Genomic DNA, 26,065 nt, shown 5'->3' on the forward strand with positions numbered 1-26,065 from the left:
TGTCCTTTTCATTATAGGGGACTGGAATGCAAAAGTAGGAAGTCAAGAAACACCTGGAGTAACAGGCAAATTTGGCCTTGGAAGATGAAATGAAGCAGGGCAAAGGCTAATAGAGTTTTGCCAAGAGAACGCACTGGTTATAGCAAACACCCTCTTCCAACAACACAAGAGAACACTCTTGCCTATGTATTGCTTGATAAAATTACTATTTTCCTTCTTCATTGAAACCAATAAGCAATCTATGGTGAGCCACTTGGGATGTATATATATCTTTTACCCATTAAAATTTAACATCCACTGATGATTCTTTTGTAATTCCATCTTTATCATGATGGTTTTCCAGCTCTAATCTCTCTTTTTATATCTTCAGTTCTAGAAATTTTGTAGCCTTTTTGTTTTGTTTTTAGTATTGTTTTTCCCCATTTTGTCATTGTCTTCTAAATTCCTATTACACTATATTAAACTGTTTATAAAGGATATGGATGGCCAATAAACATAAAAATTAACTTCAGGATTATTAATCCAGGAGATAGAAATTAAAACAGTAATATTCTGTTTTTTGCTAGTCCACCGATTTTAAAATGTCAGTATCCAATCATTCCAAGAATATAGTAAAATAAAGGCTATTAGACTTTTGAAGAGAATGTAATTGTTACAATCTTTCCAGAGGGCATTTTGATAATGCTTTTCAAAAGCTTTAAAATCATATAAATGTCTATCAATCCAGAAACTTCATTCCTTTACATTTACCCTGAGGAAATAATATAAAACTAAGTTGGAATGTGTATGTAATAGGAGAAATTGAAAACTCTTGGATGTTGAGAAGCAGAATATGGTTAAATAAATTATGATAATTTATTGTAGAATAATAAATTATTCTACTGTAGGCAGTGTTCTCTCCTGTTCATTTTTTTGGAATAGTTTGAGAAGGATAGGTATAAGTGCTTAACATGTTTGGTAAATTTCCCCCATGAAGCCACCTGGGCCTGGACTTTTGTTTTCTGGGTGTTTTTTTTTTATTATTATGAATTTTTAATTAAAAATTCTATGTTACTTCTAGTGATCGGTCTATTTAAATTGCCTGTTTCTGCTTGACTCAGACTTGTCAGACTGTGTGCTTCTAGAAATTTATCCATTTCTTCTAGATTGTCCAGTTTGTTGACGTATAACTATTCATAGTATTTTCTTAGGATTTTTTGGATCGCTGTTGTATTGGTTGCTATTTATCCTTTTTCATTGCTTATTTACTTGAGTCCTCTTTCTTTTTCCTCACCTCTTTCTTGGTGAGCCCAGTTAAAGGTTTATCAATTTTATCTTTCAAAAAAAAAAACAGCCCTTGTTTTCATTTGATCTTTTCTACTGTTTCTTTTAAATCTTTATTTCCTCTCTGATTTTTATTATTTCCTTCCTTTTGCTGACTTTGGCCTTTGTTCTTTTTCTTATTCTTTATTCTTTTTCTTATTAAGGTGGTAAGTTAGGTTGTTTGAGATTTTTTCTTGCTCTTGAGGAAGGCCCATATCACTATGAACTTTCCTCTAAGGGTTCATTTTGGTGTATTTTGGAAAGTTGTGTTTTCGTTTTCATTAGTCTCTAGGTATTTCTAATTTCCTCTTTGATTATATCATTGACCCATTTTTTTTATTAGCATTAATATGTTATTTAATCTCTACATGTTCTTTAGCTACTTTTCTTTCTGTAGTTGATTTCTAATTTCATACCGTTGTGGTTGGAAAAGATGCTTGAAATAATTTGTCTTAAATTTGTTGAGGCTTGTTTTGTAATTTTGGTATGCACATGGAATGTCCTACACTGGAGGACATTCCATGTGCGTATGATATGTATGTGTGTTCTGCTTTTTTTTTGCATGTAGCTTCATGCAGGTATCAATTAAGATTAACTGGTCTGTTGTGTCATTTAAGGCCCCTGTGCCTTTTTGGTTTTCAGTCTCGATTATCTGTCCATTGATGTCAGTGGGATGTTAACATCTCATACTATTGTTGTATTGTATCAGTTTCTCTCTTTATGTTTGTTAGTATTTGCTTTCTATGTTTAGGTGCTCCTGTATTGGGTGTGCGTATGTTAACAAGTGTAATACCCTCTTATTATATTGATCCTTTTATCATTATACAAGGCCTTCCTTGCCTTCATTATAGTTTTTATTTTAAAGGCTGATATGATTTTCTGTGAGTATTGCTACCCACACTTTGTCATTTTTATTTTCATGAAACATCTTTTTCCATCCTCTTACACACTGTGTGTGTCTTCAGCCCTGAAGTGAGTCTCATACAGACAGCATATTTAAGGGTCTTGGTTTTTGTTTTTAAATCCAGTCAGTCACCTACATCATTTGACCAGAACATTTAGTCCATTGACATTTAAAGTAATTATTAACAGGTATGTACTCACTGCCATTTTATTGCTTGTTTTCTGGTTGTGGCTACCATGGGGTTCACATATGTTGACTCATATCTACTTGCTTTAAACTGGGTAATCTTAAATGTTTGAACTTAAATGTTCAAATACATTCTGAAAGATCTACATTTTTAAGCTGCATAACCCACATTTTGTATATTTGATATCACATTTTACATCTTCCTGATTATTCCTTAACTGTTTTAGTTACAGTTGCTTTTCTACTTTTTTTATCTTTTAATCTACATACTGCCTTTCCTACAGGGATTTTCTTCCTTCATTTCAATTTACACAAGACCCTTCAACATTTCCTTAGGGTAGTTTTCGTATGTTGAATTTTTTTTACTTTTGGTTGTCTGACAAGTTGTTTATCACTTCTATTTTAAATGATAAATATCTTTCAGAGCAGAATATCATAGGTTACAGGTTTTTCCCTTTCAGGGCTTTGACTATATCATGTCACTCACTCCTGGCCTGCAGAGTTTCTGCAGAGAAATCAGCTGATAGCCTTATGGGGACTCCTTTCTCCTTTGCATATGACTCTTCTTTTCTCTTGCTGCCTTTAGAATTCTCTCTTTAACTTTTACCATTTTATTGTATGTCTTGGTGTAGGTCTGTTTGGGTTCATCTTGTTTGGAACCCCCTGTGCTTTATCTGAATATCTGTTTTCTTTTTCAGGTTTGGGAAGTTTTCAGTCATAATTTCATGGTATGAGATGGGACTTCTCTCTGTTCAGTGGCTGTCACCTCTTTGTCAGGGGCAGGGTCTGATCCCAACTTGCCAAAACAGAAGCTCTTCATGTCAGGCACAAGCTGCCTCTGTTCCCTTTAAGTGTCTATGTTTCTCTCTCTCAGCACCAGGACCTTTGCCCCCAAGCAGGGGGTGCTGAAGCAGGTGGGGCCTGTTCACAGACCAGAGGTTCAGCGCACTGCCTAGGCAGGTGTCTGTGGCTCCTTTGGATGCAACCCATGGTAGAGTCTTTTCCCTGGTCATGGCCATCCCACATCCAGTGCCATGCTGTGGCATGACTGAGTAGGGATAGAGCATTTGCTTGGCTTTGGCTGGGGCACACAGTGAAGTAGTTCCAGGAAACTCAGAAACCAGCCAGACCTCTCCTCAGAGGCATGGCAAGACCCCTCACAGCAGATCACTGTCCCCAGTCTCCACTTTGCTCCACAGGGGAGGAGGAGCCTGTGTGGTTTCTCTGCATTTGTGTGGCAGGGGATATTGAGGTGTGGTACGGTGGCTGCTCCCAGAAATATGTCTTGCTTCTGGGCACTGCTTTAAAAAGTGCCAAAAATGGCTGCTGCAGACCCACCTGGGCCCTGTTCCAGGACTCTGCTGCCTCTGTGTCCCAAGGTTGAGTCTTTTCCCTGATCCTGGGTACCCCAGATTTATTGCTGCATAGTGGCATGGAGTGAGCTGGGCTTGACTGTTCACTTGGCTTGAGCTGGGGCTTGGAGTGACATGGTTGTGGGAAACCCGGTAGCTGCTAGAGTGGACCTTCCTCCATCCACCCAGCCTCAGAGGCAGGCCAGTGTTCATGTGCTCCTCTTTAGTGGAGTCCAGGGTTCCCCAGCCTTTCTGTCTGTCCAAGCAATCCAGGGTGCTTCTCTCCTCCACTAAGACCCTAGGAGTGGGATCCCAGTCTGTGGCTCAACATACTTACTCCCCATGCAATTTCTCATTTCCTAAGTTCTTGCCCAGAAGCACAAGTCCCTACCCAGTCACTTTTCTTTCATTCCTGTTTACCTGTTTATCTTCCTTACAGCTTTGGTTGTACAGCCCTTTTTTCAGTTTCTAGTTAGTTTTCAGTGAGAATTATTTTATCTGTAGACATATTTTTGATGTGTTCATTGGGGCAGGTGAACTCCATGTCCCCTTAACTCCACCATCTTGATCTCCTTTCTTCCATGTTGGAAATTTGATTACTGATTCAGTCTCTTTACTCATTATTGGCCTATTCACATTTTATGTTTCTTCCTGATTCATTTTTGGTAGGTTGTGTGTTTCATTTTTTCTAGGCTATGTAAATTTTTAGCACATAAATTGTTCATACTAATCACTTATGATTCAGAGCATTTCTGTAGTATTGGCTGTAATCTCTCCTCTTTCATTTCCAGTTCTTTTTTCCTTAGTCCAAGGTAAAGATTTGTCAGTTTTGTTTATCTTTTCAAAGAACCAGCTCTTAGTTTCATTGATCCTTGCTGTTGCTTTCCTGGTCTCTATTTCACTTACTTCCACTTTGATCTTTATTATTTCCTTCCTTTCGCTAAATTCGGTCTTATTCTTTGAGCTCCTCAAAGTAAAGTTCAGTTCAGTTCACTTCAGTTCACTTCAGTCGCTCAGTTGTGTCCGACTCTTTGCGACCCCATGAATTGCAGCACGCCAGGCCTCCCTGTCCATCACCAACTCCCAGAGTTCACCCAGACTCTTGTCCATCGAGTCGGTGATGCCATCCAGCCATCTCATCCTCTGTCGTCCCCTTCTCCTCCTGCCCCCAATCCCTCCCAGCATCAGAATCTTTTCCAATGAGTCAACTCTTCGCATGAGGTAGCCAAAGTACTGGAGTTTCAGCTTTAGCATCAGTCCTTCCAAAGAATACCCAGGACTGATCTCCTTTAGAATGGACTAGTTGGATCTCTTTGCAGTCCAAGGGACTCTCAAGAGTCTTCTCCAACACCACAGTTCAAAAGCATCAATTCTTCTGTGCTCAGCTTTCTTCACACTCCAACTCTCACATCCATACATGACTACTGAAAAAACCATAGCCTTGACTAGACGGACCTTTGTTGGCAAAGTAATATCTCTGCTTTTGAATATGCTATCTAGGTTGGTCATAACTTTCCTTCCAAGGAGTTAGCGTCTTTTAATTTCATGGCTGCAATCACCATCTGCAGTGATTTTGGAGCCCCCAAAAATAAAGTCTGACACTGTTTCCACTGTTTCCCCATCTATTTCCCACAAAGTGATGGGACCAGATGCCATGATCTTCGTTTTTTGAATGTTGAGCTTTAAGCCAACTTTTTCACTCTCCTCTTTCACTTTCATCAAGAGGCTTTTTAGTTCCTCTTCACTTTCTGCCATAAGGGTGGTGTCATCTGCATAACTGAGGTTATTGATATTTCTCCCTGCAATCTTGATTTCAGTTTGTGCTTCTTCCAGCCCAGCGTTTCTCATGATGTACTTTGCATATAAGTTAAATAAGCATGGTGACAATATACAGCCTTGATGTACTCCTTTTCCTATTTGGAACCAGTCTGTTGTTCCAAGTCCAGTTCATGTTGCTTCCTGACCTACATATAGGTTTCTCAAAAGGCAGGTTAGGTGGTCTGGTATTCCCATCTCTTTCAGAATTTTCCACAGTTTCTTGTGATCCACACAGTCAAAGGCTTTGGCATAGTCAATAAAGCAGAAATAGATGTTTTTCTGGAACTCTCTTGCTTTTGTGCTGATCCAGCGGATGTTGGCAATTTAATCTCTGGTTCCTCTGCCTTTTCTAAAACCAGCTTGAACATATGGAGGTTCACGGTTCACATATTGCTGAAGCCTGGCTTGGAGAATTTTGAGCATTATTTTACTAGCGTGTGAGATGAGTGCAATTGTGCGGTAGTTTGAGCATTCTTTGGCATTGCCTTTCTTTGGGATTGGAATGAAAACCGACCTTTTCCAGTCCTGTGGCCACTGCTGAGTTTTCCAAATTTGCTGGCATATTGAGTGCAGCACTTTCACAGCATCATCTTTCAGGATTTGAAATAGCTCAACTGGAATTCCATCACCTCCACAAGCTTTGTTCATAGTGATGCTTTCTAAGGCCCAGTTGACTTCACATTCCAGGATGTCTGGCTCTAGGTGAGTGATCACACCATCGTGATTATCTTGATCGTGAAGATCTTTTTTGTACAGTTCTGTGTATTCTTGCCACTTCTTAATATTTTCTGCTTCTGTTAGGTCCATACCATATCCTTTATCGAGCCCATCTTTGCATGAAATGTTCCCTTGGTATCTCTAATTTTCTTGAAGAGATCTCTAGTCTTTCCCATTCTGTTGTTTTCCTCTATTTCTTTGCACTGATCACTGAGGAAGGCTTTCTTATCTCTCCTTGCTATTCTTTGGAACTCTGCATTCAGATATTTATATCTTTCCTTTTCTCCTTTGCTTTTTGCTTCTCTTCTCTTCACAGCTATTTGTAAGGCCTCCCCAGACAGCCATTTTGCTTTTTTGCATTTCTTTTCCATGGGGATGGTCTTGATCCCTGTCTCCTGTACAATGTCACGAACCTCATTCCATAGTTCATCAGGCACTCTATCTATCAGATCTAGTCCCTTAAATCTATTTCTCACTTCCACTGTATAATCATAAGGAAATGGATTTAGGTCACACCTGAATGGTCTAGTGGTTTTCCCTACTTTCTCCAATTTAAGTCTGAATTTGGCAATAAGGAGCTCATGATCTGAGCCACAATCAGCTCCTAGTCTTGTTTTTGCTGACTGTATAGAGCTTCTCCATTTTTGGCTGCAAAGAATATAATCAATCGAATTTCGGTGTTGACCATCTGGTGATGTCCATGTGTAGAGTCTTCTCTTGTGTTGTTGGAAGAGGGTGTTTGCTATGACCAGTGCATTCTCTTGGCAAAACTCTATTAGCCTTTGCCCTGCTTCATTCCGTATTCCAAGGCCAAATTTGCCTGTTACTCCAGGTGTTTCTTGACTTCCTACTTTTGCATTCCAGTCCCCTATAATGAAAAGGACATCGTTTTTGGGTGTTAGTTCTAAAAGGTCTTGTAGGTCTTCATAGAACCATTCAACTTCAGCTTCTTCAGCATTACTGGTTGGGGCATAGGCTTGGATCACGTGATACTGAATGGTTTGCCTTAGAAACGAACAGAGGTCATTCTGTCGTTTTTGAGAGTGCATCCAAGTACTGCATTTTGGACTCTCTTGTTGACCATGATGGCTACTCCATTTCTTCTAAGGGATTCCTGCCCACAGTAGTAGATATAATGGTTATCTGAGTTAGGTTGCTTATTTGAGATATTTCTAATTTCTAAATATATGCATTAATGCTCTAAACGTTGAGTTTTCACTGCATAACACAAGATTTGTTGTGTGTATTAAATATTTCCATTTTTGTTGGTTTTAAGATAATTTTTTAAATTTCCCTTTTGATTTCTTTTTTGACCTAGTGGTTGTATAAAGTGTGTTCTTTTATTTCCACGTTTATAATTTCACTTTGTTCTTGTTGATTGATAGCACTAGTGGTAAAGAACCTGCCTGTCAGTGCAGAAGACATAAGAGACAAGAGTTCAGTCCTTGGGTCGGGAAGATCCCCTGAGGAGGGCCTGGCAACCCACTCCAGTATTCTTGCCTGGAGAATCCCATGGACAGAGGAGCCTGGTGGGCTACAGTCCATAGGGTCGCAAAGAGTTGGACATGAGTGAAATGACTTAGCACAAGCACACAAGCATAAGTCATCAGAAAAGATAGTTGGTATGATTTCATTCTTCTTAAATTTGCTAAGATTTGTTTTGTGATCAGTATGATCAATCTTGGAGAATGTTTCATGTGTACTCGAGAAGAATAAGTATTCTGCTACTGTTGGATGTAGCGTTCTGTATATATCTGTTATTTCATTTGTTCTAAAGTGTGGTTCCAACATTTCCTTGTTGATTTTCTGTTTGGACAGTCTTTCCATTGCTGATAGTGTGGTGTTGATGTTTCCTACTGTTATAGTATTGTTGCTGATTTCTCCCTTAAGATCTATCAGTATTTGCTTAATATGTTTCAGTATTTGGGTGTTGAGAATGTATATGTTACAATTGTTATGTCTTCTTATATCGACTACTTTATCATTGACCTTTGTGTTTTGTTACCTTTTTTGGCTTGAGGTTTATTTTATCTGATACAAGTAAAATTATGCCATTTTCTTCTGGTTTCTGTTTGCTTAAAATACCATATTCCATCCTTTCACTTTGATCTTGTATGTCTTTTCAGCTGAAATAAGTAAAAACTGGGATGATGCTCTCTGCACCTTGAATAGTGCTGTGTAATTTTACACAGCTGTCTCAGTTTCTGTTTGCTAAACAATGATTCCCAAAGCCAGTGTTTCTCATCACATCTTTTAGCTGTCTTTTGCTCCCAATTTAAATGACTGTCCATGTACTCTTCATGCAGCATTTATATATAAATCATTGTGAAAAACAGTAAGTGAAATAATAGGCTAAATATCTTACTAAATTGTTGATAAATCTGTATTCCATTTCATTGTATATTTATGAACACGAAGCCCAGTCTAATTTGTGTGTCTTGTTTGGTACCACAAAAAATGTCATTTTGACACTGTGTGCAGTATTTTACTGTTGAATTATTTTTTAAGTACTTTTTCCTATGTATTTATATACATATCATAGGATCTATCAAGAAACTTGGAGCTAAGTACTAAGAGTTTCCAGCGACAGTTGCTTGCCGAAAGGAAAAGGGCATGTGAGGCTCATGATGAAAATAAACTTCTTCAAAAAGAGCTACAAGGACTGAAAGACAAATTAAAGGTAAGCATTTTATTTTAAATTGCATCGTTTCTCCCTATGATATATATTAGATGAAAACTCCATATTTTAACATTGTTATCATTTATATTTGGAACTTTGATTTTGACACTTATAAAGAAAATATTTATTAATATAATCACTGTAACTAAAAATGAGACATTAGATTCACTAATGTAGATAGAAATGCAACAACTGAAAAAAAGTTATAGAATCCCGGAAGAAAAATTATGGGTCTAGAGTCTTTCTGTGTTGCATGGTTGAATAATCCAATGTTCTTCCTCATATAACCCCATGATTGATTATTTTTAAAGTTGTTTCAAATAATGCCCATTCTTTTCATAGTATTTAGAGGAAACATTCAAATTATTTAATTTTGTTGAAATAGATGTTCTTAATTCTACCCAGAGGTCACTGATGGGTTGACATATTGTGCAACTTAAAGCATTTAGGCATTATCTTTCATAGGATTTTCATTTTGTTAATCAAATTTTCAGAGAGAGAAAGTCTTAGCTGCAAAATGGTGAAAAACACTTGTGTTTTAAAAAAAGGTCTAATTTTTAACTCATCTTTAATTTGGAACTCAAATTTGAGAGATGCTAATTAAATTCTTTGTCTCTGAGGCTAGGCCTGGAAGTCAGTTGAAGACAATAGGAGTGGGTAGAAAAAGACTTTTGCCTTATTCTGATTTTCTTGACTGCTAGTGTGTATTGGATTTTTAATGGAGAATCATTGGTCTACCCTAACCTAAATGCCCTAACAGCATTTGTTTCTATAGTTGGTAGTTGCAAAGGGAAGCTGGACTTAGGTGTATTCCAATTTGATGAGGAAAATACCAGTGGACAAGATGAGGATTTTTATTTTAAACTGAAACTCTATACATTCTTAATTATATTGGGTTTGTTTTTAGGAAAAGGAGAGAGAACTGGACATAAAAAACAGATATTCTAATCGTCTGCCAAAGATTTCTCCAAAGAAAGAAAAAGAATTTACATCAACAATAAATGGTATAGTAGTTGTTATTGTTGAAAGACATATTGCAGTTTTTATTGTTAATAAAATAAATTAATAAATTAATTTTTAAGTAGAAGGAAGCTGAGGGGAAAGAACTTTATTGAAATAAATTTAAATTCCCTTATAGGTACTTTTCAGAAATCTTTCACTTTCTCAGCTTTTTCCCTTGAGGTCATTAAAATTATTTTTTACATAATTAAAAATGTTTTTAATACAAGTTATTTTTTTATCTTTTATGAAAAAATATGATACCCTAAATCAGAGATTGTAGTATAATGAACCTTTATTATGGATTACCTACCTTTTAATAGTTATACATTTTACTAATTTTATTTCATCTAGTTTGTCTACTTTTTTCTACCTTAGAGGAAATCCCATCTGTCATTCATTTCACTCATAAATACTTTGGTGTTTTTATGCATATCCATACTTTTTTTAAAAAACAAAAGTGTAAATTTCCTTCTTCTCTGAATTCCAAAAAGTTAAAAACATAAACTTCCAAAAAGTTTAATAGGATTTATTCCTCAGAACTGTCTTCAAGTCACAAAGTGAAAGTGAAGTCGCTCAGTCATGTCCGACTCTTCATGACCCCATGGACTGCAGCCTTCCAGGCCCCTCCGTCCATGGGATTAAGTCACAAAATTGCCAGCAAATCCTAGAAATAAACAAATAGTAATAGTGAGTAGTCATGGAGCTAAGAAACATGCATTATCTCATGTAAAGCATGAACATATACCAGTTGAATTCCATATATCTTAGCACTGTACAATTAGAAAAATTCTTTTATAATTTTCATGGTAGCTGCATGCCAGAGTGATTTTACAAACCAGTGTACAAAAGGAGTACAAACCAATGAAGACTTCAAGCTGGAGGAATATCCCATAACACCACAGACAGTTATGTGTTATGAAAACAAAAGGGAAGAACCTGAACGTCTTTCTTTGGTGAGTTTGATTAGGTACTAAACTCTAGGTGTGAAGTATTCCCAAATACACAATATCAAACATTTACAAATTTCAACAATGAAGTGAGTGCTATAGCTGTATAAATATGCAAATAGCCTTTTATAAGGAAAAAGATAACATCTGTGCATTTTATTAAACTCCTTTGGATTGACTGTCAGTTAACACTATCTTTCAGGTGCTTCAGAAAGGTTGTACTTTCTGGGCTGGAGAAAGAAGAAAAGTTTTTAAGTGTCTTCCCTTTTTATGTCTCTTACCAGATAGTCTGTAAAAATCCTTCTTGCTTTTGTGTTTAATAGCAAACTATAGTAGCTTTCAAATGATTTGTTAGAATTTGACTATTTTTTTGGCCTCCTGCATAAGAGACTTTTATAGGTTAGATGAATGTTGAACCAAGTAATTGCAGTAGAATCTGACTTTATATCATTCAAATTAGAGTGGCATTCAGGAGCTCTGTGTTGGATCTTCATTGAAAAGGATTCATTGAGTACTGAAAGATCCTTTTCTCTAATAGCATTTTGTCTTTGGTGTTTACAGTTGAGATCTCCTGTGGTATAAAATATAAAGGATGGACTAAATTGGTTCCTGTGTGTACTCTAGTTTTTTCCTTTATTTCATTTTGTTTTACCATATAAGTTATTGTATCTCTTTCTTTCTACATTTGAATATCATTGAAACTGTGTGTGTGTGCTAAGTCAGTGTGTTCAGCTTAGCGACCCCATGGACTGTAACCCACCAGGCTCCTCTGTCCATGGGATTCTCCAAGCAGGAATATTGGAGTGGGTTGCCAGGCACTCCTCCGGGGGAATCCCCCCAACCCAGCGATCAAACTCGCCTCTCTCATGTCTCCTGCATTGGCAGTTGGGTTCTTTACAACTAGCGCCACCAGGAAAGCCCATCTCATTGAGACTGTTGCTGCTGCTGCTGCTACTGCTAAGTGGCTTCAGTCGTGTCCGACTCTGTGTGACCCCATAGATGGCAGCCCACCAGGCTCCCCCGTCCCTGGGATTCTCCAGGCAAGAACACTGGAGTGGGTTGCCATTTCCTTCTCCAATGCATAAAAGTGAAAGGTGAAAGGGAAGTCGCTCAGTCGTGTCCGACTCTTTGCAACCCCATGGACTGCAGCCCACCAGGCTCCTCCATCCATGAGATTTTCCAAGCAAGAGTACTGGAGTGGGGTGCCATTGCCTTCTCCACATTGAGACTAGATTATGTTAATTTATTTTTAAAGGTAAAGTATAGAATACCAAAGTAATTCTTAATTTTAGAAAGGTAAAAAAAAAAAATTGCTCTCTTTTAAGAGTCAGCACAAGCAGCAGCAATCTGGTGTGGTGAAAGAGAGGATGTGGCCTTGGAGTTAGCACTGCTTTTTAGTTAAATTATGATTCTAACATTTTAGTGACTTGTATGACTTCTTGGAACGTCAGTTTCCTAATCTATAAAACAAGGGCGGGTTACCCTTCAAGTCTGTGGTAGTAACTAATCAGGAAGCTTATCCTGTAACTTTAAGGGGTCCCAGCAGATGGGAGCTGTGACTATTGGAAAGAGACCTAGAATACAGTGGCGCAAGCAAGATTCAAGACACTTTCTCTTGTAATAAACTGAAGGTCTGGGGATAGTCCTGGATGGGTGGACACCTTTGTTCCATGGTGGCCATTCTTTGCCTGTTTTTCAGTCATAAAGAATGTACCCTCATCTGTGTGGTTGGAATTGGCTTACCACACCTGGGAGAAGGAGGAATGAGGAAGTGCAGGGCAAGCAGTTTTTGTTTAAATAAATGTGGTTAGAAGTTACATACATACTTCCACTCACTTTCCACTGTTCCTGTCTAGCTTCAGGGGAAGGCTAGCAAATGAGACCTCCAGTTAGGGAGCTCTATCCTCTGCTGAAACTCAAGGGATTCTGTAACTAAAAGGAAGAAGGAGGAAATGGATACTAGGGCACAGTTCTTTCTTCTGCATGTCCACTAATTATATATTCTACTTTTATTAAGAAAAATCACACACACATATGAAAGGGACCATAAGAAACAATAGATTTTAAGTTTACATTTTTAATTGATTTTAAATGTTATGAGATTTACTAATTGGAGGCCTTGAGCATAGTATAAACTAGAAAGATTGAGTGCGTCACTTGGGCCTTTAATAGCCTTTTCTTATTAACTGAATTCATCAGATTTTGTTGTGAAATGTATGAAGTAAGGGTACTTTAGAATTGTATGTAGGATATTGGCTCTGATATGTCTTCCAAATGCCTCTTTAAAAATTAAAGAATTTTGTGTGCTTGTGAAAATCTTTCAAAGGTGGTAACTTGTGGCTTGCTGCTTTAGAAATGGAAAATTTGCTTTAATTTCTAACTTAGTTGGACTATGCTTAATGGGAGATAAATTTATGATACTTACTTTTCCCCCTTTTCTGGCATGTGAACTTGCATTTTTTTTTTTAAACACATAATAGGATATGGAATCTCAAGAGAGAGATAATCTTGGAGAAGCTGGGATTCTAAACCCAACTGTGGAAAGAGAAGACAAATTTGCTAAAGATCAAGGACTCCGTGTTGTGAAACAGGATGTTGAGAAGCTGGAAAATGGTAAGAGTTTAAGCAAATGATGAGTCAACATCCCTTGGGAAAGAAAGGGTTAATATCCCCTACTATCTTCCAGCTGAACAGTGAACTGGTTATACAGAACAAGGAAAGGTTGAGACAGTGGTGGGGGGGATTCTTATCAAGAGTCACAAACATCTGAATGAAGTTTTGAAGGAAAGAAAAAGAATGAAGACTTTAAGTCTTTAAGTATGTTTTTTAAACCCAGAATATCAAGTATAAAAATGAAATTTATAGTGTACTGATCATACACAAATTAGCTGAAACTGGTTTGTAAATTAAGATGAGAGTTGGTTTCTTATTTGAAAATACTGACTACTATAAAATCCCATTTTAAAAATTTGATTTCTTACAGGGTGGGAAAGAGAAGAACTTGCTAAAAAGCCAAAGGAAAAGATATCTTTGTTGGAGAGAGAAGGGAAGCCAGTGTTGGAAACTGGACAATACCAAGTGGAAATGTATCAAGTTCAGAAAATTGATAAACTGGAAGAAGAGAGGCTAAAGAAAGAAATGCTACTTGCTAAACGGAATGAAATCAACAGAGAACAAGACTCTCAGAATATAAAATATCCTTCGCTGCCATCGCTTCCCGACTTAAAACGAAAACTGCGTTCCCCAGAGAGAGACCCAAGAACACACATGTCCTCCGGATCCTCAGAGAGATTTTTTAACGGGCATCATTTGCAAGACCTCAATCTTTCAACGACCAAAGGAGATGGTCAGAATCCAGGCCATACTCGAAGCCCAGCCTCTCCAGTTGAGCTTGTGTTTGGTAGCTATGTGCCTTCATTTGCAAAAACACCAGTGAGGTCAAATCCAGTTAGCCAGAAAAGTGACCTTTTGGGTTTCTCAGGAAATAATACAGAGAAATTTAGTAAAGACGGTACAGATTCAATTCCCAGACAAGAAAGAAAAGCCAACCTGATGGAACTGCTGTTTGGTACCAGTGGCAGCAGCAGCCTTTCCTCTAAAAGCAGTGACCCAGATTCTCTGGCTGCCACTAAAGACGGTGACCCTCTAAATTTTCTCCCTGGGGATAAAAGCAGCTGGGGTAGGGAACATAGAGATGATGATGACTCTTTGCTCAGCGAAGGAAGACGTTTTAATCCAAGTAGACACCGATTAAGACGTGCAAACAGTAAGCCAGCGGTAAAAGCAGTTGATTCTGTAGAAGATGAAATTGAAGAAGTAGTGCTGAGATGACTGACTAGAATGTTTTTTTCCAATTGTAATTATTAAGATATTTTAATACAGTATTTAGCTGATTCAAGAGGTAAAACCTATTTGCAAAAAGGAAGTGAGATACATCTCTGTTTGCACAAAGAAAGTAAGATACATCTCTATTTTCGGTTTTATTCAAAAGAGCCTCCTTCCTTATTGGCAAACTAGCTACATGGTGTGGTATGAGCTACTTTTCACTGTATTTATATACTAAAAATTATTCCTTAATAAGGACTTTTTAATACATTAATAAAAAATATAATACATTAATAAAAATATATTAAAAAGTCCTTATTAAGGAATAATTTTTAGTATATAAATACAGTGAAAAGTAGCTCATACCACACCATGTAGCTAGTTTGCCAATAAGGAAGGAGGCTCTTTTGAATAAAACCGAAAATAGAGATGTATCTTACTTTCTTTGTGCAAACAGAGATGTATCTCACTTCCTTTTTGCAAATAGGTTTTACCTCTTGAATCAGCTCTATGAGGAGTTTTACTCCATTGGCATACACATTCATTTTCTGTTTTATCCCTATTATTTTTGGTCCTATCCTCACTGAGCTAAATACAGTTTTCCCACTGATGGTTGCATGGAAATGAAGCGAGAGGCGCTGTAGGGAAGTGCAGTTCCCAGAGGTGGGGAGCTGGTGCTACTAGGAACCTCTCCACTGTGACTCGGAGTGAAGGGGGTCCCTTTCTAACATGCCAAGGCTGAGCTCTTAAGTGGAAACAGTGACAACGTGGGAATTTCCCATTCTTCTGGAAGTAACCACAGTTAAATGCTACTTATTTCGCAGTGAGAGAGTCTCAGTACATCACTTACCTATAGCTGTGCTAACTCATCAGGTTGAATTCAGAAGACGTCTTTCTGTTCGCAGGAATAATGCCCTCCCTGTTTTGGCTTCCAGAGGCTCCGGTGAAGTGTAATCAGTAATTCCTCTCCTTGAACTCCTAACGCTCTTTGTATCTCAGTGATCGATTGTGAGATGTCATACCAAATGCACAGAATGGAAGAAATTTCATCCCACTAGAGCAAGATTTTCAACTCAATTATGATTCCAGAGTAACATAACTTGGAAATTTTAATATGTACTTTAAGATTTGAACTTACAGTCAAACCAAAGAGACAATGATAATGTGATACCATTGGACTTAAGAGGACTAGTTTTAAAGCAGCCTTGGTGAAAAGTGTTTTACAGATGGAGCTCCTCCCTTGCTGAGTTGGGTGTTTGGGTTTTTTTTGCTGTTTCATAGTTCACTTCAGCTGCAAAGGAGTCGATGACCTTGGATTATGCTGGGTGGGCATGATTGGTCTTTAAGAAGCAGAAATATACCACCAACCTAGGAGAAAAGGCAGTGCAAATGAAGAGTGGTGGAAATAGTGTGTCAGGGAAAGAATAAGTGGTGATTGGCACTTATTCTAAAGTGAACTGTTGTTTTCAAGAATTTGCTACATATTTGTTCGTAGTAGGATTTCTGATGCCAAGCATACATACTGATCAGGGGATCAGAGTTACTATCTTGAGTTCTTATAAATGATTATTGAATATAATTTCATAATTATCTGACAAAACTTACTGGTTAGGTCTCTAATTATAAGATGTACTACCTACATCTTCTAAATTGTGTTCCTGTTACTTACTAGGAACTGAATTTCTCAAAAGTGCTAAACTATATCAAATTTTTTTATAAAGAGATTTTTGGATTGATATAAATAAGCATTTACTATGTTGTAAATCATTCTAATATATGTAAACCACAATATTTTTGTAATGCAGTTCTTGATATAATATTATCTAATGTTAATTTTTTTTCATAGCTGCTAATTTTTCAGCCTAAAGTATTCTAATTTTTAGGCTGTTTTTTTATTAAAGGCTTTTTTCTTTCAAAAGTCCTTTAGTAAAGTTTTAAATTCAGGTCATTTTTTCCTACTTGATGTTTTCCAGTCTTTTTAACCAGATGTAATAAGGCAGGATTGTTAAAATTAAATCTAAAATTAAATTATAGACTTAGAAGCATTATGGAGTTAAGCATTAAAATTGGAGATTAAAATATACAGAACAAGCTTTTCCTTATGAACAAACCTTAATGGATACATTTTTTTCTAAATGTCAAGTTAAATTTATTTGTACTACAAACTCTTACTAATAAAAATTTAAATACACTGTGACTCTGTTTGAATGATACTTTCTTTAGGTCACTTAGGAAATATATAGTGGAAATAAGACCTAAAGGGTTTTTATTTCCTTATTCACCTTTTTAATTTTCCTGTTCAGTATTTTTAGTTGAAGTAGATGAATTTGCCTTAAATCAGGTTAGACAGTATGCTTAGTCTTATCAGATAGTTTTAATTAATCATTTCACCCTTAATAGCTATCATAATGGCATATATTGCTCATAATATTCAAAGGTAAGGAGGGTTCAACTGAATCATAAACCTATTTCATGGCTGACTCACTGTTGTTCTGATACTCCTCTCCACCTCATTTTCAGACATACCCCACTTCTGCTGCCCTGGGCTGGGTGTTCCTTGGGTAGAGCCCGCGAGTCTGCCTGGTGAAAAGGGGCGGGAAATCTGTATTACTGTGACAGTGTGGACTTGCTAGGATTAAAGAAGTTACCATAAATTGTCAAGAGAGGATCTGCTCTTAAAGCTTTCTTTCTTTCTGCACAATAAGTGCCCCTTTCACATTAAAGTCCCCTTTTATATCACTTGAAAGTGCTTTTTTACTTTTGTGAAGAGCATGGCATGTATTCATTCATTAACTGTTTGAGTGCCTCCTGAGGGTGCCCTGCTCAGCATTAGGTGCCAGGAAGAGTCAGACCCTGCCCCACCCTCAGTGTGGACGTGGAGCAAGGCCACCCCTGCCCTTTGTCCACTCCCTAGTTGTCCTTGGGTTCCTTAGCACTCACTGGTCTTTTATAATACTGCTTGGGCTTCCCAGGCGGTGCTAGTGGTAAAGAATCCACCTGCTGATGCAAGAGATACGGATTCAATCCCTGGGTTGGGAAGATGCCCTTGAGTAGAAAGTGGCAACCCACTCCAGTATTCTTTCCTGGAGAATCCTATGGACAGTGGAGCCTGGTGGGCTACAGTCCATGGGGCCACAAAGAGTCAGACATGTTATGAGGAGTAAAAACTTGGGTTAAGGTTTGGCAGGATGCCTGGTACCTGACAAACAGTAAACATCAACTGTCGTCACAGCTATTTTTAGAGTTTCCTTGAGGGAATAATTGGAAAAAATAGAGCATAGATGTGTACATGATAGACTGACACAATACTTTGAGTACAATATAAGCAAAAAGAGCTTCTAAACCTCTGAATTAAGAGAAAACATCGGTACCAAATAGATCGTGCCTCTTAGGCCTGCACTTCGCACATCCCTTACTGTATTCAGCACTGACCATGCAACGTGATTGATGAGCTGCTTTCCTAATCTACAAATGAGTAGAATAGCTAAATTTTGGAAAGTTTTCCTGAAGACAGGTTTAGTGACAAAAGGAGGAGAGTTAGCTTCATAAAACAACAATGAAATCCAAAAAACCCAGGACGTCACAATTTGTGTCCCAGAGCTCCCTCAATGTGTGTGTCCCTGGATACTGCCCTTCCCCTCTATAAGATGGGCTGATTATAGTCTCTAGCTCATGGTACTTGCATACATTAAATGAGTTGATAACATGAAAAACACTTAGAACGATCTGATGCTCAAGTTGTTGATATTTTGGAAAGGTAATGGAGGAAAGGGGGAATCGTGGTATTGTTGAATTCTACATGTGGCGGTTGGCATTTTTAATGTACATGCTCTCTCTCATTGAATCCTCACCAAGTTTTTTTCTAAAGAAGGTACTTATTGCTCTCCTTTTATCGTTGAGACTAACAGATTGCAATATGTGCTAAATCTATCATACACAGGTAATAGACTGCATTCACTAGTCTCAGTTTACGTCCAGAGAAATAGAATATTTTAGGAAGAGTTTTGCATTAGTACTTTTTAAGTGGTAAAAGACAGATACCTAAATTTATGAACCAGGAGATTATTTTGACTTGAATCTGGAAGGCTCAAGAAAATGTAGTTTACTCTGGAGGTTAAAATAGGAGTGCTTACTCTGTCCACCTCTCATCCTTGGTGGGTATCATTTCCAGTTTTAATTCTACGTTTGCTAATAGTATCAGAATTAGTAGCCTCAAGCCACAGCATCCCTTCAGCTTGCACCTACCTCAAAAAGAGAAAATCTTTTCTGTAGTTTTGGCAAAGGTCTGCTTGGCTAGTTGATGTAACATGCTCGCCTGTAGGGCTGGTGGCAGGGGAGAGGTAGACACCCTACTACATCTCTTCATGGAATGATCAGTATTGCTGTGGAATGGGGAAGGCATTTTTCTCTGATGACACTTTGGACACAAAAAGAAAACCATATTTACTGCATTGCCCAATTTGTTAAAAATTAATGGCTATTGCCTGGTGGCTCACATGGTAAAGAATCTGCCTGCAATGTGGGAGACTCAGGTTTGATCCCTGGGTTGGGAAGATCCCCTGAAGAAGGGAATATCAAGAAAATTCCATGGACAGAGGAGCCTGGTAGGCTATAGTCCACAGGGTCACAAAGAGTTGGACACGACTAAGTAACTAACACTTTCACAGAGAAAAATATTGGAAGGTTCTTAGTGGACTAGTACTAGTTACTTACTCAGCAAGCCTTATTCCTAGGAATAAGCCATTTTGGGGATAAGAGCTTGCTATGAAGTTCACTTTGTTGTTAAAGGTGAGCAGTTTCAGCAATAGATGAGTCTTCAAGACATTTAAACTATGCTTTAGAGTTTATAGAAAAGGCTTAGACATCCAGATACATATTTTCTCATACAAATACTACATTTGTGAAGTCTACATCCATAGAAAACAAACAGATTCCATCTCAATCCAGAATAGAACAAAAATTAGAAGTAAGTGGCCAGGGTAGTGGAGAAAGAACATAGGCTTTGGGGTTGGGAGTTTGTAACTTAAACTACTTACAACTTTGGTCAAATAATTTTTCTTAAGGTTCCTCAGATGCAAAACAAGCAGATCATGTCTTACAAGGGTACTGTGAGGATGAATGAGATGATGTATTCTCAAGAAAAACCATAGCATGTCAGCTGAGGGACAGCACCACCTCATCAGTATTTTACTTCTGTCTCAACACCCCAAACTTCTCTTTAACAAGAGACACTTGTTAATGTGGAACTGAAGAAAGTAAAACGTGCTGTTTTACCCTGTGATCTGCCATCTTGGAAGTGGCTCTTGTCTTTACAGACCCACATGGAGGTTACGGTCTTTGGCAGAAGGCACTTTGCTGCTTCTGGGAATCAGCAGCCCTTGGGAGGAGCAGTTTTACATACATAGTTTTGCTTCACCAACCGTTTCCATGGAGGAGGAATAGATGGGAATCAGGAGCCCACACTGTGGTCTGAAGACGGCATTGAAATGCAGGGTGAAGCCTCCTTGCCACAGAGCGAGGGTCGCCCTGAATAGCCTGGCCAAATGCAGCTGCCTTGCCTCTCTCTTTAACTGACCTGAGTATCACATTTCAGAATTCCTGTCCTACGTCATCTGTGATATTGATCCTGGCTAGGTATACTTTTCACCCAATCTATATAAAACAGGACATCATAGATTTCAGATTTTTTTGTTTTTTTTTTTTTTATCCTGATGAACCCAAGAGTTACCTACCTAGGCAATCATGGATACTGAAAACTTCCGGGTATATCTGGAAGCAAAGGTGTATTGGAGTCTTTTTCTTCTCTAAGAACGTCCCCCTCTAAATCTTAAATTTAGCTTCAATATTTGCTTCTAGTTTCAATGATATCTGTAATATTTACTCTCTCTAAGCACTTACAGAGGAGCTCCTTGAAGTAATCAGCACAAAGCTGTTCTTTACCTAAAATATTTTCAGTAGAGAAAATATTTCAGTAGAGTTCATGTTATCACCACAAACATTATCACCAGGGTTCAGAAGCAATGCTGCCTGTAACTCTGAAGTCAAACTGTATAATAAATACACACTCCTTGGTCCCAAGCAGGAAAGGATGGCATTTCCCTGGACAATAACCACAGTTTTCCTCTTGAAGAACAGACTCGGCATCATTTAAATAGACATTTGCTTTATACTTGAGGCAGTAGTTCTCAAAGTGTCTCACCCCCGGACACACACCCCACAGAGCTGCCGCAGTGCCCCCTGAGAATGTGTTAGAAATGCCAGTTCTTGGGCTCCTCTCCAGACCCCTGGAACCAGAAATTCCCAGGGGTGAGACAGTCTGTATATGAAGTCTGTATAGATGGTCCCTCTAGGGAATTTCAATGCAGTTCAAGTTTGAGAACCGTTGGTCTAAGGTCACACGAGGCGGTGAGGGGGGGAGAATGTTGCTATACAGACAGACATGGCTGCCTTCAGGATTTGGCAGCTTTGAATCCAGCACTTAGGACTTGGGGTCACAGTGAGCAGGTTCAGGCTATGGACTCACCTTTGTCCATCACACTGCCTGCCACCTAGACTAGAAATAATTTTTTATGGCTATAACCAGATATGGTCTGTCAGCTCTCTGTGGATAATATATCAGAAGATTTGATCTAGTCTTCTAGTTCAAACTAGTCTTCTATCCAAAGATTTGAACTAGGAAAGCGAAATGCCTTTAAACAACCAGCGCCAAAAAGTTTGGGTCACTCCTCCGTCACAGCCTATAACCCCCAAGCTTCCAGAAAAACCTTCTAAACATCCTCCAACATTCCCTGAAGGAAAACTAATCAATGGGGTTTACATTTGAATTCTTTGTGAAAATGCATTTTGTCATAGAAACACATTTTTTAAATTTAATTTTTATTTTATATTCAAGTATAGTTGATCCAGGTGGTGCAATGGTAAAGAATCTGCCTGCCAATGCAGGAGACACGAATTTGATCCCTGGTCAGGAAGGTCCCCTGGAGTAGGAAATAGCAACCCACCCTAGGAAATAGCAACCCACCCTAGTATTCTTGGCCTGGACCCTTTAAAATTTACAAAGCACTTTCATAAGAGCTTCCCTGGTGGCTCAGACGGTAATGAATCTGCCTTCAATGCAGGAGACCTGGATTCCACCCCTGGGTCAGGAAAATCCCTAGAGAAGGGAATAGCTACCCACTCCATTATTCTTGCCTGGAAAATTCCATGGACAGAGGAGCCTGGTGTGCTGCAGTCTATGGGGTCGCAAAGAGTCGGACACGACTGAGCAACTAACACTTTCACTTTTTTTTACTTCATAGTTGATTCACAATGTTGTGTTACAGCAAAGTGACTCAGTTACACATACACTCACTCTTTTTCAGATTATTTTCCCATATAGGCTATTGGAGAATTTTGAATATAGCTCCCTGCTATACAGTAGGTCCTTATTATTTATTTTATATATAGTAATATGTATGTGTTAATCCCAAACTCCTAATTTATTTTCCCCTTCCAAGACCCAGTCAATTTGTACAGTAAATAAATTTTAAATGGTCAATTTCAAACAGTAAATAAATAGGTGTCATGGAGGAAATGTAAAGAATAGGAGACTGGTTGCCTATTCAGATCCTCAGAAAATAGGAAAAAGACAAACTATCTTGGAGCAGGCTACTCAAAATATGATCTGTGGGCCTGTCCTTATTACTGACATAAGTACTGCAATCAAGGGTAAACATTTAGAAACTTCTAGGGCAAGTTTATTGGATGAATTAGGAGTCTGGGATTAGTAGCAAGTTTCTTAAATTTAAAAGTTCAGCTTTCTCAAAGTTTGAGGTGTGTGTGTGTGACCTCTGTGTGTGTGTGTGTGTGTGTGTGTGTGTGTGTGTACTTAACGACCCAGGCAAGTAGCCTCTGTACCTGAGGTTTAAGAAATATTAAAATTATCTAAAAGAAATTAGCCTATATACAGAGACTATGTTAAATAAAATAAAAATGAGACCTAAGTATTCAGATTTCTTGAGTCCATTCCTTAGTGCTGGTGAAGGCAGATGTAAATAAACAAGAATGCCTATAGATGTCCGGAGGAAGTTTTTATTTATAGATAAAGTAGGTCATGTTTTCACAAGTGTGGATTTTGTTTGCTATACAGAGTCTCCATCTGTCTTTCTCTGGCTTCTTAAAAAAAAAAAAAAAACCCTACCTCATCTAGAACAGAACTGTTTCTATATAATCTGTTATAAACAGATATAGATATAAACAGATCCAGATGGGGCCAAATATCAAGCCATGTAAAATAATGGGGGTGATTAGTGGTTTTGGGGACTGGTGGTTGAAGGAGGTAGTGATGATGGAATTAGCTGTATTTCCAAATGCTTGGTCAAGAGAAATGTGTTTCTCCAGGGCTTAGTCTCCTTAAAATACATCAATGCATCACCACTAGAAAACATACATGTAGGAAGTGCCTTGAAAATGTAGTGGGGTTTCAAGTTTACCTATCAAGCTATGATTATTCCCATATAATTTTTGACCCTGGGACTAGCAAGCTCTTAGAGTAATTAATATATTGGTTCTAACACCCCTACTGTTATCATAACTTTACCAATTTCGTTGCTATTCTTTTTGATAAACATGTTCCAGAGTAAAAATTTCTCTTTATAGTCAAGAAATTCTTCCCTTATGCCCTTTTACCAACAGTTCTAATTTTCAGCTGTGGGCTTAATTTCTGTTTCAGTTTTTAAGTATCTTTTTGATTAACTGCATAATTTGCTGGAGACCAGCAGCATAATTAAACTGGTGTATATTGTCATCTGGGTCTTTCCTTAGCTCCTGAGGGGTTTCTGGGATGCTCTCTTAAAGGTACAATTCTCTTGACTAACTAAAACCCAGATTACCCAAAGTAGCATTTTTATTGATTCATAAAAATACAGGTCAGGATTACATTTAAATTTATAGCAAGATGAGTGCTATATATCTCTGGATGCTTTTAATTTTATAGAAATGTGTGTAGGTACATTTACAAAGGTTGTGTTTTTAATAACACATTCTTAATTTAGTAGATGAAAATTAGTCACTTTTATTTTTTTAGGGAGAATATTCCTTTGTGTTGCACAACATATGGATTTAGCACTGAAAGAATTCTGCATTTTAAATTACCATTAAGAAAGACATCTCTACTGTGTCTATAGTACTGTCAAAATCCTCTTGTGATTATTATAATTATTATTTACTAGTCTTTTCAACTCCAAAATTTCTTAAAATTGCCATCACCGTCTCTGGTTGATTTAATGAAATAAAATCAAGACACTTACAAAGAAAAACAATTTCATCTGTAATGGTTTGATGTGATTGGACAGCTGTTTCAGAGGTTAAATTCTAGCAAATCGTTTTAATTGGTTGGTATTTATTCTAACAATTGATTTATAGCTAATAAGTCTGAAAATAAAAGTGCCTAAATCTACTCACTGCTCATCATCCGGGTGTTCACTTATTTGTTTTTTTAACAAGAGTTTGTGGAGCTTCTGTTATACAAAATGAAACTTCCTAGAAGTCAAAGAGGACTTTTGATGACATAAGGGTTTCATTTTGGAACAATAACTTCTATACCAATGTGGAAAATGGGTTCAACTGTTTAGGAACTGCAGATCAGAAAAAAAGAATGATGCCACCAAGATGGTGGCACAGATCATTCCTGACTTGACTCCCCTTCCCACAAAGAACAACTAACAACTATGCAAGAATAAGACATCGCTGAGCGAATCTCAGAACACAGAAATGAGGCTGAAGCACGTCCCGCAGCGCACAGATCGCGACAGACTGCAAGAAAGGGTGAGAGGAACAGCTACGCGCTGACCGCAGGGCCCTTTCCCCAGTGTAGCACCCTGCCTACAGCTCCTCCAGGGGCAAAGGAGCGCACAGGGCTGACATCCAGCACCCCCAGCATTGGGGGGTCACCTCTGGGAACTCCTGCTCTGGTTTCGCCCCATGGGAATCACAGAGCATCTGCGGGCTCAACCACTGGCAATCTGACTGTGACAGAGAAAGGGAGGAGGGGCTTCCAGCCAGCAGCACTGGGGTCTTGCAGGACAGAGCTCCTGCCTGCAGAACACACACAGGAAACCCAACCAGCAGCTTGCTCTGCTGCAGCCCAACTGGCTGGCACAGTCTGGCCAGGGAACTCGGGTTGGACGCAAGTCTGCCTAATTTGGGCCTTCAAATGAAGAGCTCTCCCAGCCCTGCAGCCTGGTCTGCCCACATCCAGCAGAGGAGCTGAGTTTTAGCCCCGCTGCCCCACCATGTGGATCACGGCGCCCAGCCCCTCCTACCACAGAAACTGTTCAGGAAGACTGAGGAGCTGCCTGAAGTGGGCTCTCCCAGCTCCACCCAGGCAGAAGTCGGGTCACAGCCCTGCTCACCATGGAGTGTGGTCCCTGCCTGCCCCCATCTGACGGGAAGGGCTGACAAGAACACCCGGAAGCTGCACAACCCAACAATTCTTGAGCTGATGGGCAGGTGAGTGGCAAAACGGGTGGCCCCCAGAGCAAAGTCAGTAGCACCTGTTCAGCCAGTGAACCTGGGGTGCAGGCTGGCTCGAGTCAAGACCACAAAGAGCACCAGTGGCCTTGGAGATACTTAGCTGATGAGCTCGGGTTGGGAAATGAACTCACAGCCTCACATGTTGCTGAAAACAGTGTTCAGCCTGCCTGACCAGGGAGCCTCAGCAGAGCACACCGCGGGCTGTGGAGCCCAACCGACAGCCCTGCTGACATGACAGTTCACGTGGCACCTGAACAGAGAGTATAGCCCGTGTCTCTCCCTGTCTGCAGGGCAAAGCTGCTGGCCTCACCTGACCAGGATATTCAGCACACACACTCTTGCCTGATTTAGGTCCCAAAACAATGAGCCGCCCAGGCCCTGGGTTCAATCCCATAACCCCATGAGGGCAGGGAGGCTAAGTCATAGCCCGGCCCCCTGCTGAGGATAGCACCCGGTCTGGACTGTGGTGAGACATCCAGCAAAGCCAAGCAAAAGCGAGGCCATCCTGCAGCCTCACCTGTGCAGGGAACCAAGCCAGCCACCCACCCAGCTGCGCGCAGCCAGAGGCACACCCACCCCTTCTAACCTCAGAGCTCAAGTAGTTGTCTCAGCCAAACACAGACCTTAAAATCAGGCCCCCCCCCCACCCCACCCCGTCCAAGGATGTGACCAGCAGACGCATCCAGAAGCCCAAACTGAGCTAACTGGTGAAGAAACATCTCTGCCCAAGCAAACCTGGAAAGTTCAGAAGAGCACACCACTCAAACACAGAGATAACTGATGCCAAGAATCAAGGATCCAGGAAAAAAAAAAAAAAAAT

At 39.0% G+C, this 26,065-nt stretch overlaps 1 protein-coding gene and 1 long non-coding RNA gene across 5 annotated transcripts in view; one reads left to right on the forward strand and one right to left on the reverse strand.

Moving 5' to 3' along the window:
• The window catches only part of LCA5 (lebercilin LCA5), a 53,931-nt gene extending 37,011 nt beyond the window's left edge, over positions 1-16,920 (forward strand). For all 4 annotated transcript variants that reach the window (XM_025294839.2, XM_025294841.2, XM_025294838.2 and 1 more), the window contains exons 4-8: positions 8,822-8,959; positions 9,867-9,963; positions 10,772-10,914; positions 13,389-13,521; positions 13,892-16,920. In XM_025294839.2, the coding sequence (XP_025150624.2) occupies positions 8,822-8,959; positions 9,867-9,963; positions 10,772-10,914; positions 13,389-13,521; positions 13,892-14,739 (1,359 nt within the window). In that variant the 3' untranslated portion in view covers positions 14,740-16,920. The remainder of the gene's footprint in view (positions 1-8,821; positions 8,960-9,866; positions 9,964-10,771; positions 10,915-13,388; positions 13,522-13,891) is intronic.
• The window catches only part of LOC123327789, an 87,423-nt gene continuing 71,670 nt past the window's right edge, over positions 10,313-26,065 (reverse strand). The window contains exon 2 of the long non-coding RNA XR_006542487.1: positions 10,313-10,625. This is a non-coding gene — a long non-coding RNA (uncharacterized LOC123327789). The remainder of the gene's footprint in view (positions 10,626-26,065) is intronic.

Source organism: Bubalus bubalis, chromosome 10 (assembly GCF_019923935.1).
Source record: "Bubalus bubalis isolate 160015118507 breed Murrah chromosome 10, NDDB_SH_1, whole genome shotgun sequence".
NCBI classification, from domain to species: Eukaryota; Metazoa; Chordata; class Mammalia; order Artiodactyla; family Bovidae; genus Bubalus; species Bubalus bubalis.